General features: G+C 52.2%; 1 protein-coding gene across 3 annotated transcripts in view; it reads right to left on the bottom strand.

Moving 5' to 3' along the window:
• Positions 1 to 3,824: 3,824 nt before the first annotated feature.
• Positions 3,825 to 15,383, bottom strand: part of CUL1 (cullin 1) — a 102,406-nt gene continuing 90,847 nt past the window's right edge. For all 3 annotated transcript variants that reach the window (XM_087860732.1, XM_045792400.2, XM_045792399.2), the window contains exons 12-22: positions 14,729 to 14,777; positions 14,224 to 14,355; positions 12,917 to 13,034; positions 11,685 to 11,761; positions 11,141 to 11,272; positions 10,196 to 10,288; positions 6,715 to 6,762; positions 6,553 to 6,635; positions 5,914 to 6,019; positions 5,377 to 5,490; positions 3,825 to 4,363 (exon numbers count right to left, since the gene is read on the bottom strand). In XM_087860732.1, the coding sequence (XP_087716858.1) occupies positions 4,283 to 4,363; positions 5,377 to 5,490; positions 5,914 to 6,019; positions 6,553 to 6,635; positions 6,715 to 6,762; positions 10,196 to 10,288; positions 11,141 to 11,272; positions 11,685 to 11,761; positions 12,917 to 13,034; positions 14,224 to 14,355; positions 14,729 to 14,777 (1,033 nt within the window). In that variant the 3' untranslated portion in view covers positions 3,825 to 4,282. The remainder of the gene's footprint in view (positions 4,364 to 5,376; positions 5,491 to 5,913; positions 6,020 to 6,552; positions 6,636 to 6,714; positions 6,763 to 10,195; positions 10,289 to 11,140; positions 11,273 to 11,684; positions 11,762 to 12,916; positions 13,035 to 14,223; positions 14,356 to 14,728; positions 14,778 to 15,383) is intronic.

Genomic DNA, 15,383 nt, shown 5'->3' on the forward strand with positions numbered 1-15,383 from the left:
AAACCACAGCCGGACCAGCTGGCTACAGCTCTGAACTCCGTGAACGGTCTAGACACAGACGCTGAGAAACCCAGGAGTGTCAGCGAGATTCCTTTCCTACCTCTGGAAGGTGATGGGTATGCCCAAACTCGTTTTCTTTCTTGAAGAAAAGATGAAGTAGAAAAACCCCCAAACCCTCCTCAAGTGTCAAGGCCATGGGGCGCTTGCTCCCTGGACCCTGAGAGCCGTCATCAGTCTGGGGCATAGCTGCCATTTCAGGAGTTACACGTTTCATTTACATAATGTGATAATATGAAACGTAATTAAAACCTACCTTTCCAATGATGCCAACATTGACAAGACTCTGGTCTCCGCTGCATCGATGGATCAGCCGTAGCAACGCCAGTCCTGAAATAAAGTTAGTTTGCCACTTTGCTTCGGCAACGAGAAGACCTGGCCTCGGGTGCTCTGCTCTTCTTGCACGTGCTGCTCTTCTGTTCTCGGCGGTGTTTGGTTTTGCAGGACACGGTGAGAGTCCGCTGACTTCACACACACACACACACAGGACACGGTGAGCGTCTGCTGACACACAGGACACGGTGAGAGTCTGCTGACACACACACACACACACCGGCCCAGGCGCTTGCACGTACATCCTGCCCTTGGCATTCGATGGGAACAGAGCCCATTCGTTCTCACGCAGCTGGGAGCCTGCCCCATAGGCGCTCCGGAAGGGGAGCTGCTTCGAGTCCCCGCTTTTCTGCCGCTGACTGCTCCCAGCCTGTCCCTGGGTGTCAGCAGCTGGGGGTGGGTCCTTGAGTCCAGAGAGGTCCTGTTCACTCAGGACACCAGAGACCCACATGCATCCTGCAGCCAAAGTAAAAATTCTCATGGAGAGCTGTCATTTTGAGCACCGCACAGCGAGCTTTTCCTACCCGGATTTGAAGAGCGCCTCTCCTGTGTCCTGCTCACAGACTCTGATCAGGAGTACTGGACAGGCGCCCAATCACATGTGACATGGGGCATCTTGACTCTGATCTGGCCTGCTTTCGATTTTCCTTTATAAAGGGGCAGGGGCAGGCCACAGAGCTGGACATATAAGGTATTCAAATACCCAATTAACAAAGCCAAAAAGGGGAAAAGCTAAGTTTAAAAATTGAGTGCTCCCTTCCCCGAGCCCTCCACTGGGAGGTGTATGTGTGCGAGCCTGGTGCTTATTTCCCTACTGGAGAAAAATCTAGGACTAAGGACGACGGCTCCAGGAGTCAGGTACCGTCCCAGGATAAAGATGTGTTTCCGACAGTTTAGGACTAGCCTACGTTGTTCACAGCTTGACAACAGGTTGCCCCACTGGCCAATTTCCGTGCTCGCACTGGTCATAACCACAGGCAGATGACCCAAGGCTGTAATGACGGTCTCAACACCTGCGTCCGGGCAGCCCCTCGCCCACAGGCCAACCCACTGGCAGAGCTGAGGGCATTGAACATTCTGCTTGGCAAAATTATTTTCAATCCGTATTTAGTAGTTTCTTAAACGCAAACTATAATCACCTACCTAGAAGCTGCTTAATTATTTTTCAGTATTCTCTTGGTTTATTCACTCTCCAGCCTTCACAGCACCCATTCAGTGATGCTGAGTCCTGCTCCTGCGTCTGCCCGGAAGCTTGGCGACTGCCCTCGTCCCCACAACTGCGTGTGAACAAACACAGCAAGTAATTTAATTGTGGATGGAGCTCATCAAGAAAGGCTCCCGATGTGTACGTTTCCCGAGAGCTTCGGTATCTTGTCAAACACCCGAAGCGCTCTGGGCTCTTACTGGAAGCAGCGGAAGATGCGCACACGTCGGCTCCTGTGGGACGGGCCTCAAGCGTGGGCTGTGTTGGCTCCTGGCATTAGAACGGGTCCAACAGATCCGGCGGGTAGAGCCTCTGATGTGACCTGCACCCCCGGGAAGGCGGTTGAAGAAAGTCCACGCTCACCTGTGACGGCAGGTCCCTGTCTGGGCCGCGGTTGAAGAAAGTCCACGCTCACCTGTGACGGCAGGTCCCTGTCTGGGCCGCGCTGGGCAGGCGCACGAGCTGGGAGAGGAGGTTCAGGCAACAGACGCAGGTCACCCCGTCAGCCGAGTTACTCTGAGCTCTAAAAACAAAACTGTCTTCATCACAAGGGGGATTCAATTCAGAGATGGGGGGCAGCCTGTGTGATTTTTCATCTGGGCGGGGAGGAATCTGAATTCTTTCAAGGGAACATTGGACACCAGTGTTCAGCAGGGACACAGGCCTTCTCAGAACGCTCAGTCAACAGAAGCAGCTTAAATCGCAGGCGCCCCTCCACCTGCTGCCCCCCTGGCCCGCGCCGCGCGGGGCCCGAGCGGTCGTGTTCCCACCGCCCTCCCACAAAGGCCCCGAAGAGCGACAGGCGGCGGTCTGTCTACACAGAACCTGTGACCCCACAAGCTGCTAAGGTCCTCCCGCGCCGCTCTCCTCCCTGGGGGAGAGGAAACCCTCCCCTTAGGCCACGGGCTCCACGGCCCGGTCCCCAGTGGGGTTCCTTCAACCTGCAGACCTTGTGCCGCAGGCTCCGGGGACACCCGGCCTCTCACTGGAGGCAGCCTCGGCCGCCGCTCCTGGACGAGAACTGCCGTCGGGGCCGCAGGTTTGCTAGGCTCGGGCGGCCTGGGGAAGAAAGGCAAGACGCGCGGCGCGGCTCTCCACACGCCCGCACAGCGGTGCGCCCACTGGAGAGGGGCCCTGACTCACCCCTGACTCACCCGCTTACCGGCCGCGGCTCCCGCCATGTGCCCCCCGCGTCCTCGCTCCATCCTGGACGGGTTCAAGACGCGGGCCTGGTCTCACGAAGGGTCTCCCACCTTCGGCAGAACGACACAAGGGCTGGAAGGGGGGCTGCTTTCTGCCTGGTTTATGGTGGGAATCTCTGTAAAACCGCGACAGATACACTACAGACACCGAAAGCTGGGATGTGAACACGGTCTGCTACTATTCTTTTTACCGATTTAGACAAACCTGCCCGCGCCGAATGTTCCAAGGAACTGTGGGAACTGCACTGCTGCGTCTTCCACGTGTGTCACCAAGCCTGGGCACGGGCGGAGGTGCAGGTGCTCCTGTCCCTGGAGGAGGCCGGGCCGCATCCCACGGGGTCCGGGAGCCGTGCTGCTGAGGCCGCGAGGAGTCTCTGCCACCGTCTCCCTTTTCCTTCTGTCCCCTGGCCAGGAAGTGACTACAAAAGGGGCTTGATAGTGTGAGACAGCCGGTGCCGTGCGGCCTAGAGCGCGGGGGCCCCCCTGGAGGCTCCTGCGGGGCCGGGCTCTTGCCACTGTCCTGGGCCCGGGGTGGGGGCCGTCTTACCAGGAGGAGCGCACGTGCCCATCCCAGACCGCAGCCTGTGTGCACGAGCCACCGCGGGAAGCAGAGGCCGAGTGAGCACGCACGTGGGCCGGTGGCCGTGGGGACGGGACGGCGGGGAGTGGGCCGGGCGCCCGTGGCCACACCGACTCCGTTCCCAGCCGGCGCCAAGCCCCCTCCTCCACTGCGGGGCCTGCGGGAGGGGGTTCTTCCCACGACGCGGGCGGGACGAACCCACGGAGTCCTCCTAAGTGGCCAAGAGAAGCAACGCGCAGGTGCGCTCAAGCTGCAGCGGGAAGTCCCAGAAAGGAGCGCGCGTGGGCGGCAGACGCCAAGGGGCTTAGAGTTTTAAGAGCTGAAAAACATTTTCAATCTGAAGAATGCAGCCTCGTAGACGACAGGAGGACACGGGGTTATAAATCCGCACAATCGTCGTCTCTTTTATTTACGTGTAGACATTAGTAAAACTTAAAACAAAACCAAATGCGACTTGTACAGAAATCCTTTAATTTTCTTTATTTTCACACATTAAAAAATGAAACACACTATACAAATGGTTTTTCATAGCAGATTACACGTGGGTCCGTTCGACTTGCTCTCAAAGTGCTGCCAACATCGTAACGCCGAGGACGACAGCGGCTCCCCCCGTAGCCCATGTATGGATTTGAATGCAGTAGCATGCAGCCCTCAGCAGGGGAGGCTCGAGTCCCCTCTGTTCTTAAATTAGGTTAAATGGCGTCGGTGTCCGTATTTACAGACTTGAAATGTTTCAATCCTGAGCAGTTCTGATGTACACCTGAGACCAGCGGGTGGGAGTCTCGGTCTCAGTTTTAAAAAGGGAGGTCCAAATGGTGGCAGGCTGGCTGCTGCGAACTTGAGCTGTTCTTCTCTCCACCAGGGACTATTCGCTGCGGGTCGCACAGTCAGACCCTTCTAGAAGGGTTAAGCCAAGTAACTGTAGGTGTCCTTTTCACCATCAACTCGCTCCAAATATTCTTTCTCGATCAGAATGTCAATGCATTTCTGGGCATTATTTTAAAAAAGGGAGAGGTAGTGAAAGGGGAAGAAAAACACATTTATTATCAGAACAGAGATGGCCACCCTCACCAAGGATGGTCCCCCCACACCCGAGAGCTCAGTCAGGGAGTACCTTCACCCCCTGTGCCCCGACGGCGTGCGGCTTTACTGCCCGGGCAGCCAAGACCTTGCTTTCCTGAATGGGAAAGCGCCCATTTCCTCAATGTCCCTGCTGAGAGGTGCCCGCGTCCCTCTAGAGCCAGCCCGGGGCCACGGGCTACCAGCGCCCCGGCGACGGGGCCAGGCGCTGCGCAAGCCACCCGCTCCCGGCCACGCGATCCCAGGAGGTAGAGGGGTCTCCCGACTGTGGGGAGTCAGCTCTCAGCTACCGCCCGCGGGGGCTCCGCACTGGCTGCTGCTGACCCGCGTGGTCGCAGAGAGACGCTGGGTTCTGTTTTCAACAGCCCACTAGACACGAGGCAAGCGGGGTCGCCCGGAGCTGCGGTCCACGCACACGGGGGAGGACATGCAGCAGCGAAGACGCACATGCCACGGACAAGCTACCGCCCAGACGAGCCCCCCACACGGGACGCGGAGCGCGTCCTCGGCGGACAGCGCAGAGCAGGAACGCTCTAGAAGCCCCTTACACGGAGTTCCGAGGGAGGCGGCCCTGCTGGGGGGGCTATAGACAGGCCAGAGGTGACTGTGCGGGAGCAGAGCTACCGGCTAGCAGGCGGCAAGGGGGGAGCTTCTGGAATGCTGGTCACGTTCTAACCTCTTCCTTTGGGTCTTGGTTGTACAAGTGTATTTACTTTGGGAAAATCAGCCAACTGAACACTTAGGATTTGTGCACGGCTCCACAGATGCAGATTTCAATAAAAAGTTTAAAAATTAAGCCTATTTTCCTCTGTAGAAACCTGGTATGTGGGAATAAGCCGAGTTCCTTCGGCCTAGTTTCTGTTACACCTTTTTTCTTCTAAAATAGTAATGCGCGTGCTTCCGCGAGGCGGTTCCTGTACCTTGATGACGGGGACCCGCGGTTTGAACCTGGAGGACAGCTGGGTGAGCACTTCCCCGAGCAGCTGCTGGTGCTTCAGGACCTTCCGCATCTTCATGATCCGCACGATGGCCGCCTGCGCCGCCCGGGGGGAAACCAGGGCACCCCACTGTTACGGCCGCCCTCGCACACCCAGGACAACCAGCCAAGAGGCTGCCGACCTCCCCACGGGACCGTGATTTCAGAAACGCCGACCAATACACGGCAGGTCCGATGTTTCAACCCGACCAGCAGAAACATCGCTGTATTCTGATCTGGTCACTTCGCCCACGTAGCGAGCACCTCAAACGCGAGAACGCTCAGTCCTCAGAGGCCCAGCGGCCGTCCCCCCTGGGACCCCCTGCTCCCGACTTGTCCCTGTATCTGGCTCAGCCGTTCCCCACCCCCGTCAGAAGCTGTCGCCCCCAAACCACAGCCACCGCGTGCCCCACGTGCCAGCCCGGCTTCAATCGGCCGCCGCCTCTGCGAGGGACGCCACGCGACACGGGCCCAGAGTCACCTGGATCAGCAGTTTGCGGTCCTCCTCAATATTTTTGTGTGTGGTTTCTTGTTCCTGCTTCTGTTCAGTTTTCATCGGCACATTGATGTTAACTCTTAACTTCTTACTGCCAAGAAATGAAGGAAACCAATCACTGCTGTTTCCCAAGACAGGCGCTGAAGGCTTCCTCCTGTTTTTAATCTGTAAGAAGCCCCCGCTCCCCCAGACGAGGGCAGAGGGCACGCGGCCTCCGGCACCCCCGCCCCCGCGAGCCAGTTCGGCCACCACCTCTGGGAGGGCCTCCTTGCCCTGTGGCGGTGGCTTCCCACCGGCCAGGGACAGGACACCCCCATCACGGGAGACTCAGCCCCTTCCTCTGCTCTCCCAAATTTTGTCAAGTGGACAGAATCAAGACATTGGACACAGGGGTCCAAACTTTCTCGGGAGCTGTTTTAAGGAGCTGCCTGCCAAATGCAGAAACCACCAAAACCTGAGACCGAGCCGAGTGAGGGAACACGGAGGATCCCCAGACAGGACCCCGGCCGGTGCCACGGCCACCCCACGGGGCGCCGAGCCTCCGCCTGCAGCCACGCGGCACGTGTGCGAGGGGGGGGGGGTCGGGGTCTGTGGTCTACGACCACCTACATAGATTTTCCTTACTTTTTATAACCGAGATATAATTTTATTAAGGTATCTGGCTTCAATTCCACCTCATCAACATTGGCATTTTCGTCTTCCAGGACCTGTAAAAAGACAACTGTTATGACACGATCTCAGGGAGAGGCTTTGTTCTAGCTTAACATAGAAAATGCACAAACATACCAGTAACTTCGACTTCAATAAAATCTGTAGGACTTGTGCCAAAATGTCCTGCAATTAAAGAGAAAAAGATAAGCTAAAGAAAAAAATGCATTTCTCTTTGCAATAAAAACCACACGCAATCTCTGTTTGTTTTCCTCAGAAACGCAAGTCACCTCAACAGAAGAATGCACCCAGGGGAAAAAGACAGGTGAGCTTAAGAGGTCCCCCAAATTCACCACTCTCACCAGCACCTGCTTCAAAGTGAAGCCAACCCCTTTCTGGCCTTGACCACCTAGTAATAAAAACTGAAGACTCACTTTTAAATGTTAGAAACCAGGCTGATTTCCTCACTTCAACCTACAGGAACCTATTCACCCCTCAGCTGCCTGACAGCTCGTCCTGGACACGCATCACCGGAAAGCCCACGTTCAGGGCTCCGGCAAGACTGGAGAGAGCACTCGGCTCCTGAAGCGGCTGTTGAGCCCCTCTGGTGACCGCTAAGCACCACGGGGTGCCTCTGGCCGTTTCCCCGCCTGCAAACACGGATGGTGGGTCACCTCCTGCCTCTCCTCAGCTTCGGGATCCCACGACACCAGACGGTACCATCTGCCCGAGTGCCAGTCGCCTGGATGCCTGCCCGCCCCCACCTCCTACCCCGAGGACAGAGCGGCCGCCCCTGCCTTTATGGAAACCCGTTCTGGTCCGAGGACATACACCTAAAGCCACGAAAGCAAGAGGCCTCTGGTCTAGTGACGAGGGCAGACCCCCGAAGCAGGACTGGGACACTGCCCGATGCATCTAGAGGGAGGTGACAGAGGTTTCCCTCGTGAGCCAAATCTGATGGAGGAAGGAGTGTGGAGCAGGGAGGGAGCAGCCGGCCCCACGGGCAAGACGACTCCCAGCTGAGACGGGCGCCAACGGCAGCGCCCTCCCACCCAGCCTGTCCTCCTGATGTGAGGACGAATGAGACAGACTCTTACATACAAAGGGGCAGATCCATTTTGTTACTAGAATTTGCAGATGTACATTGGAATAACTTGAACCATGACCAATAAATGATTTTCCTGACATTCAGTGAGACCAGTATTACCCTGACAGCAAAATCAGACAAAAACTTCCTAAGAAAACAACAGACCAATAGCCCTGTGAATGTAGACGTAAAAAGCTTCAAGAAAATACCAGCAAACCAAGCCCACCGGCATATAAAAACTATTATATTCCATGCCCAGGTGGGTCTATCCCGCGAATGTAAGGTGGCATACATGAAAAGCACTCACTGTTACCACGTGAACAGACAAAAAGCACATTTTTATCTCAATAGGAAAAAAGCACTTTAACAAAAGTCAACACTCTTTCATGATGAAAATACTAAAAGAAAAACAAGAATAGAAGGGAACTCCTTGAATAAAGGGAACCTAAGAAAAACCTACAGCTAATATCATACTTAACAGTAGCAAGCTGCAGCTTCCCCCCCACAATCAGGAACAGGACAAGGAGCCCGCTCACAATCACCTCTATTCAACACTGTATCGGAAATCCCAGCCCAAGCAGTCAGGCAAGGAAAAATGAAAGGCATCCAAACAGGAAAAGCAGAACTAGCTGTCCTTGCAGACGATAGGATAGGGTATTAAAAAACCGCTGGAGAATCTTCAAAAAATTAAAAAATGAGTTCAGCCAGGTTGCAAGATACAAGATCAATATGCAATAATTAATCGTATTTCCATATCTAACAACGAACAATTTCATTTATAACAGCACCAAACCCAATACTTAGGAATAAATTTAACCAAAGTGCAAGACTTGCAGACACAAAACTGTGAAACACAATCGAGAGAAATGGAAGACGACCGTGTGAGTGGAAAGCCGGTCACGGTCATGAGTTGGAAGCCTGAAAACTGATGAGACAGAGACCCCCCCCCCCCCGCAATCCGCAGTCGACGCAGCCTCTAACAATGGACAAGCGAATTCTGAAATTCATACGGGAATGCAAGGGACCCAGAACTGCCAACACAATTCTGAAAAAGAACAAAGCTGGAGGTCTTGGTTTCAAAACTTACTACAAAACAGCAACCAAGACAATGTGGTACTGTCATTGAGACAGACATAGAGTATGATTATTGGAAAAGAATTGAGAATCCAGAAATAAACCTATCCACCGATGGCCAACTGATTTTCAACAAGGCAGCACCAATCAACAGGGAAGGAAATCCTGGGCCCTGAATCAGGCAATGGTTCCTTAGGACACCAAAAGCACAAGTGACAAAAGAAAAAGAGGCTCTCTATACAGAATATATAAAGAATTCTTACAACTCAACAAGAAAAAGACAACCCAAATAAAAAATGGGCATGGGCAGAGGATTTGAATAGACATTTCTCCAAAGAATACATACAAATGGTCAATAAGAACCCGAGCAGACACTCAACGTCATCAGTTAGGGAAATGCAAATCAGAACTATGAAGAGGGACTGTTTCATATCCACTACGATGGCTATAATTTAAAAAAAAAAAGGGGGGGGAATGACAAATGTTGGTGAGGATGTGGAGAAACTGGACCCTCCTACATGGCCAGCGAGCCCCTGAAAGGACGCAGCCATCGTGGGGCAGTTTGGCTGTTCCTCAATGAGTTAAAGCCATCACGACTCGGATATTCCACACCTGGCTATGTACCCAAGAAAACTGAAAACATGTTCATACGACGACTTGTACACGAATGTTCACAGCAGTACTATTCCTAATAATTAAAATGTGGACACAACCCAAATGTCTGAATGGATAAACATATCCGTCTGAACGGTCCATCCACGTGTTTCAACCACAAAACAACATAAAAGCGATCTCCACGCTATCACATGGAGAAACCCTGAAAACATGACTACTGAAAGGCAGACAGAAAAGGCACATATTAAGACATCATTAACACAAAATGCCCGGAGAGGCAAATGCACAGAGACAGAAAGTAAGCAAATGGCTGTCAGGGGCTGAGAAGCAGAGGCCAGTTATTGCTAAAGGCCAATGGGTTTCTTTTTGGGATGATGGGAACGTTCTGGAATTGGACAGCGGTGGAGGCCGTATGACTTTGTGAAAACCCACTGAACTCTCTCGACATACAAATGGTGAATTTTATGTATATGAAATAGATCTCAATAAAGAATATGACCGATAGGAAGAATAACATGGTGATTAAGTGACATTTAAGCTTAGCAGAACAGCCTAGCTGGAAAGAGGGTTAAGAACGGATTAAACGAACGAGAGAAAGCATGTCGTGCTCACGTGTGTGCGTGTGCACGCCCATGTACATACACGTGCCTGGGCAGGCAGGCACAGGTCACACTGAGTTTAAAAATGAAGCTTTTTAAAAAAAATGTGCATCATTTATAACCCTAAGGCAAGTAGCTGTTTCCAGCTGAAGGCCTGCGCGTCGTCTCCCCGCTGCCCCCGTGCTCACGAGACGGAGGTGGCGGCGAGCTGACACACACGAGAGGCCAGAAAGCGCGAAGGTACCATTTTGATCTGCGTGCTGTCGGTGAGCTGCTGCACGGCGTAAGCGTCCTCCGTGTTGTACTGAAGCAGGATCGCCATCTGGAAGGTGGACGCCTTTGAGGCCCCACGTATAGAAGAAAGAGAAGCACAATTTAAATGCGCGGAGAAACCTCCAAGAATCCAGAGCTTAAGTCTGCAGAACTTCTTTACGAAACACAGACTTCCAACAGACGCAAAGAATCAAGCAGACGTCCGTGAAAGAATACGAAGCGTCACAGCCCCCCCGTAACGCGCGTCTTCCTGAAAGATCATTTCCCGCCTTTCGAACCCCGAAATAATTTCGAACCTTCTTCTACGTGTTGTGTATGTAAATACCTGCTGTTTATCATCCACACTCATGGGAATTTTGGTTCTGCCACACACAAGCTAGGATCCCGAGAAAGTCACTTAAATGACCTCGGGCCTCAGTTTCTCCTCTGTCAAACTGAAACAGGGGTTACACGTAGTTCTTACGGTTCGCTACCCGGTACTGCGGCCAGCACCGAGGGTTATTATTAACATGAAACTGTTCTGCCGAAGGAAAAGGGCTATTATCATAATCAAATACACGAAACTCCGGCTTCTGGAAGCTACACATTTAGTGCGCGTCAGGAGGGAGCTGTGCCAAACGCTTATTAAACATGTGATTTCACTTAATTTTCACATCACTTCCGAAGTGTAAGCACTAGCACCCCCATTTTATGGAGAAGGAAACTGAGGCATCACTAAGCCGCCCGTCCCTCAGTGTGAACGCATCAGGATTCAGCTCATCTGACTCAAACCTGGGCTGTGTGACGACCACAGGACTTTGCCGGAAGCTTAGCTCTGGACTCTGTGGTACCCATCCCTGGATTCCGAGTTCTACAATTTGTCTTATCCTCATTTAGACTTAAGAAAATATATTCCAAAACAGAAAGGTGATCTTACCTGCAGAGTATATCTATTTTTGAAGCAGTTGGTTACCAATTCTCCTTTAGACAGTTGATACAACCAAGTCAGTTTTCTGCCGCTGTGACGACTAGCGTAAAAGGCCGTGAACCGCTGGTAACTGCGCTCCAACTGGACAAAAGGACAGACCGCGTCGTGTGGGGTAGCTGCCTCACTGCACCCCACAGTCAGCATTTCTCAACACGCACACCGCCCCAAGTTTACAGGACAAAATGCTTAGGACGAAAGTCAAATACAAGTGTCAGGTGTTGGACTCATTCAGGCACTCGAGGGTCCCATCGAGAACCGTTTCGAACCGTGAGGCACGTCGGTTACCGTCGGGGGGGTGCAGCCGGGCACCCAGCAGGCCCTGCCGTCTCCGCGCCCACAGACGTGCTCGCTGGAGCCGCCGCCCCGGCCCCTGCTCACTGCCGCGCGGCCGGCCCGCAGGAAGGCCTTCCGCAGGCACCCTGGGGGTCACGGCCAAGGCCGCCCTTCTCTTTCTGCTCAGCACTAACAGAACACAAGACAAAGCCACCCTTACCTCCGACGGCAAGGCAAACGTGCAAGACTGCTGGAAGGGCCAGGACCCGGAGCTCAGCACCTGAATACTGAAATCCACTGAGGCAGGGAATGAAACGCAGGAGCACAGTTAGTCCCGTGAACCGAACAAGGCTGCCGTTCAAGTAAACGTGGACTGCTTTGTATTAAAAGAAATACACTGAATGAAAAACTCTGCTTCAGTATAAAATGAAGAACTGACCATATTTCAGTTATATCGTATCGCTCAATTAAAATGAGTAAGAGGGGAAAGAGCCAGAAACTCTTTTCCTCTAGAGAGGGACAGTTTTTCATTTCACTTCTCGCTCAGACTTGTGACACTGTCGGCTTGCTCTGCTCCGGTCACTTTGGTTTTCTGCGGGGCCTCAGGGCCACTCCAGTGCCCCCGAGCTCACCCAGCACGGCCGCCTCTGGAGGCCCCAACTCAGGAAACAAAACCCCCAAATGTAAACAGCTCACTTCAGGATGTTTTGTGTAGCCCTTACGACCGCAAACACACACCCGCCAACACTATATAGAATATATATATAAACCATAATTAGAACAGTAATTTCATCATCACAAACAGCTGAGGAGTCCACTGGCATCCCTGCCAGGTTTAACAATGGAAGAGTTCTTTAGTTTTGGGGAAAAGTTCCCATTTTTCCTTTAAAAAGACAGCATTACCATGTGAGGATGTCAGCATCATCGGCCCACGACCACAAGCGGAGCGCGGCCTGGCGCCCAGCCCATCCTCATCTCCACACCAACCCGGAGCCATGAGAGCTCTGCTTAGTCTGACGCTGTCATCTATACAGCCAAGTCAGTTTCTCGTAATTTAAAAAAAAAAAAAAAAAAAAAGGTGCTAGAATGGATCTGAACTAAGGTTAAAGAAATTTATTAAACTGTGGAGCCCCGAGCTGGCAGGTGCCCAGGGTGGGACAGCCCCGTCAGAAAGCAGAGGAGGGCAGGGCTCAGCAACCCCAGCTCTCAACCGGCGGGGTCCCTGGGAAAGGCTGACGCGCTCTGTGCCTGTCATCTCCTAACGTCACACAGGAGGCAGGACCACCCCAGCACATCTGGGAGGCACTTCCTGCTTGTCTGTCCCGGAATTTCTGAGAAAGCATCAAGCACCCTTCCTTAACATTTTGTCACCTCTCTCATTTGCCACAAAGGGCATGACCTTCTCCAAGAACGCCGCCTGTAAAAGCAGCTCACACACACGTGGATACTCACAGTCCAGCGGTTCTGAATTCGTCAGGTGCTTTTTGAATTGCTCATTCAAATCTTTGCTCACGCCGATGTCTTGAAACATCCGCTGGAGTTTAGAGGTATATTCAAAACCACATGCTTGCTGAAATGAACCCAGATAACCATCTTATTAATTTCTACAGAAATGTAAGTGTACACGAGGGAATCTGGTGGAAATCCTAGAGCTCTATGAAAACGACAACTAAAGCTGGTGACACTGGACCACATCTCATGTATCAGTATGTACGGATTCAAGTGACTACGCTATCCAAAATTACACAGCCGTAAGCAAGCTGTCAGTCTTTACTCACACAGTAACTTTCACTGGAGCGTCTCAGCGCAAGGATAGCTAACAGAATACAAAGAGGACACATTTTATGCCTCTTATCCATTGCTGTGGGATGAACTGTGTCCCCCCCCCCCCGAACTCCTCCGCTGAAGCCTGACCCCCAAAGTGACGGTACTGGGAGGTAGGGTCCTGGGGAAATGACTGTTTAGAGGAAGTCATGAGGGCAGGGCAATCCTGATGGCATTAGCGCCCTTGTAAGAAGACACTGGAGTCTGCTCTCCTCTCGCCATGTGAGGACACAGCAAGGTGGCCGTCACCAGACTGGGAAGAGAGTCCTCACCAGAGAGTGAATCAGCCAGTACCTCGAACCTGGACTCCCAGCCCCCAGCACCGTGAGAACACACTTCTGTTGCTTAAAACCCCAGCCTGTGGAGTGTTTGTTACGGCGGTCTGAGCAGAATGAGACAGCCATGTACCTATAATTTCGGGTCACAGTGAAACATGTCTAAGCCACGTAACAGCAAGCACGGAGACCCGCACAGGCTCGGCCCAGAGGGGGCTGGTTCATCAGCTAACTGCTCCACCGTCCTCCTGCACTTACAACCGCAGACACTGAACTGACCCCAGGGCAAAACAAAACACCCACCACCTCCAAGCCCACCAGACGCGAGTGTGGGCTGAGCCCCGCAGGACGGTTCTGGCGCGTGCAGACGTGGCGGAGGCCGAAGGTGCGGAGCCAGCGATGCTCCGGTGGCGAGCGCAGCACAGCCTGGCCTGACGGGACAGCAGGGCCCCTGAACTTGGTGTGGATGCGTCGGCATAGCCTGTGGGGCAGTGAGGGAGGCCTGACCGCTCACAGCCCCCGTCGTGGGGCAGCAGGGACCGTGCCGTACAGACTCGTCATCTACAGACTATGGACGCTGCCCGCTGACAACCTGCAAACACTAACATCTCTAACGGTGACTTAAAAACTGGATTTTTTCTAGGACATGATTACATTTACCTTTAATTTAGAGATCATGCTTGCTTCGGCGTCATCGCTGGCACTGTTCTGATGCACGAGTCTCTTGGCCAGCATCTTCGCATAGAATTTCTGAAACACGTCTTTATCCTCTATGTACTTGAAGACCACCATCTGGCGAAGCCACCAAGAGAGCGCGCTCAGTGCACTTACGACCCGCTGCCCCGAACACACGCCGGCAGCCGACCCACGTGCTTTGTTTTGTCTGGCCTGTGCGCCAACGTGTGTAGTGGCCAAAAATACCACCCCCAGCCTTGAAATATTTTCGTCAACCCCTTAAATCACATTAAGTTGGTCCAGACTTAGTGCTAATGAGAAAAGTACAAATGCTGAAATTAATGACTCCATTTAGGGAGTAAAACCAGAGATTCAAAGTAAAATAAACGATCCTATTAACTGTCACATTCCAGATGCCCTAAACAAATAACCTTAAAACTTGCAGATAAACGGCTGGGGGAACCTGGGTGGGTAGCGCGAGGCGCCTTACCACTTGGTTGAGCGTGTCTTCTAGCTCTGCTTCTTCTGGGTTCTTGGAACTGAAATTAAAGAAAGAAAGAAAAAAAAAAGGCATACTGTTTTCAAACAAATCGACAAACATTTAATCAGCAAGCACCACTGAGCCAAACTAACGTAACAGAATGTGGTTTTGCACAACTGGACGATCAGTCCTCTTCAGATCAGGCATGAAGAGGCAGGCGAACTCTTCTTACCTACGGCGATGTGGCCACCTTCCGCTGAAACTATCACGGAAGAATACATTTACGAAATCATCATTTAGGATTTCCAAGATCAAATTCAACAGGAGATACTTATTAAAGTTGCCCCAAACAGTCACACTTTCCTTTCAGATAATCTATTTAAATACAAAATTAATGAACTTCACCTTGGCAACTGCTTTCTACAATAGGCTTTAATTTAACTTTGAAAAAACCAAAAAGGCATATAGTTTTTGAAAGGCCTAATCATTAAAGGTAATGAAAGGGTTTAGACCACTGAAGTGTTGCCTTCCTCTGTGGTTCTGTCTACGTAACAGAGGGTTGTCTGTAACAACTGATTCTTTCTCTTCTATGAACAAATATTAACTGAAAGGGGATTGCAGGGTAAACAACATTTTTCAGGTTTTATGAGTCCCTCACAGACAA

This window comes from Ursus americanus, chromosome 3 (genome assembly GCF_024610735.1).
Source record: "Ursus americanus isolate L20-20 chromosome 3, mUrsAme1.1.p, whole genome shotgun sequence".
Taxonomy (NCBI): Eukaryota; Metazoa; Chordata; class Mammalia; order Carnivora; family Ursidae; genus Ursus; species Ursus americanus.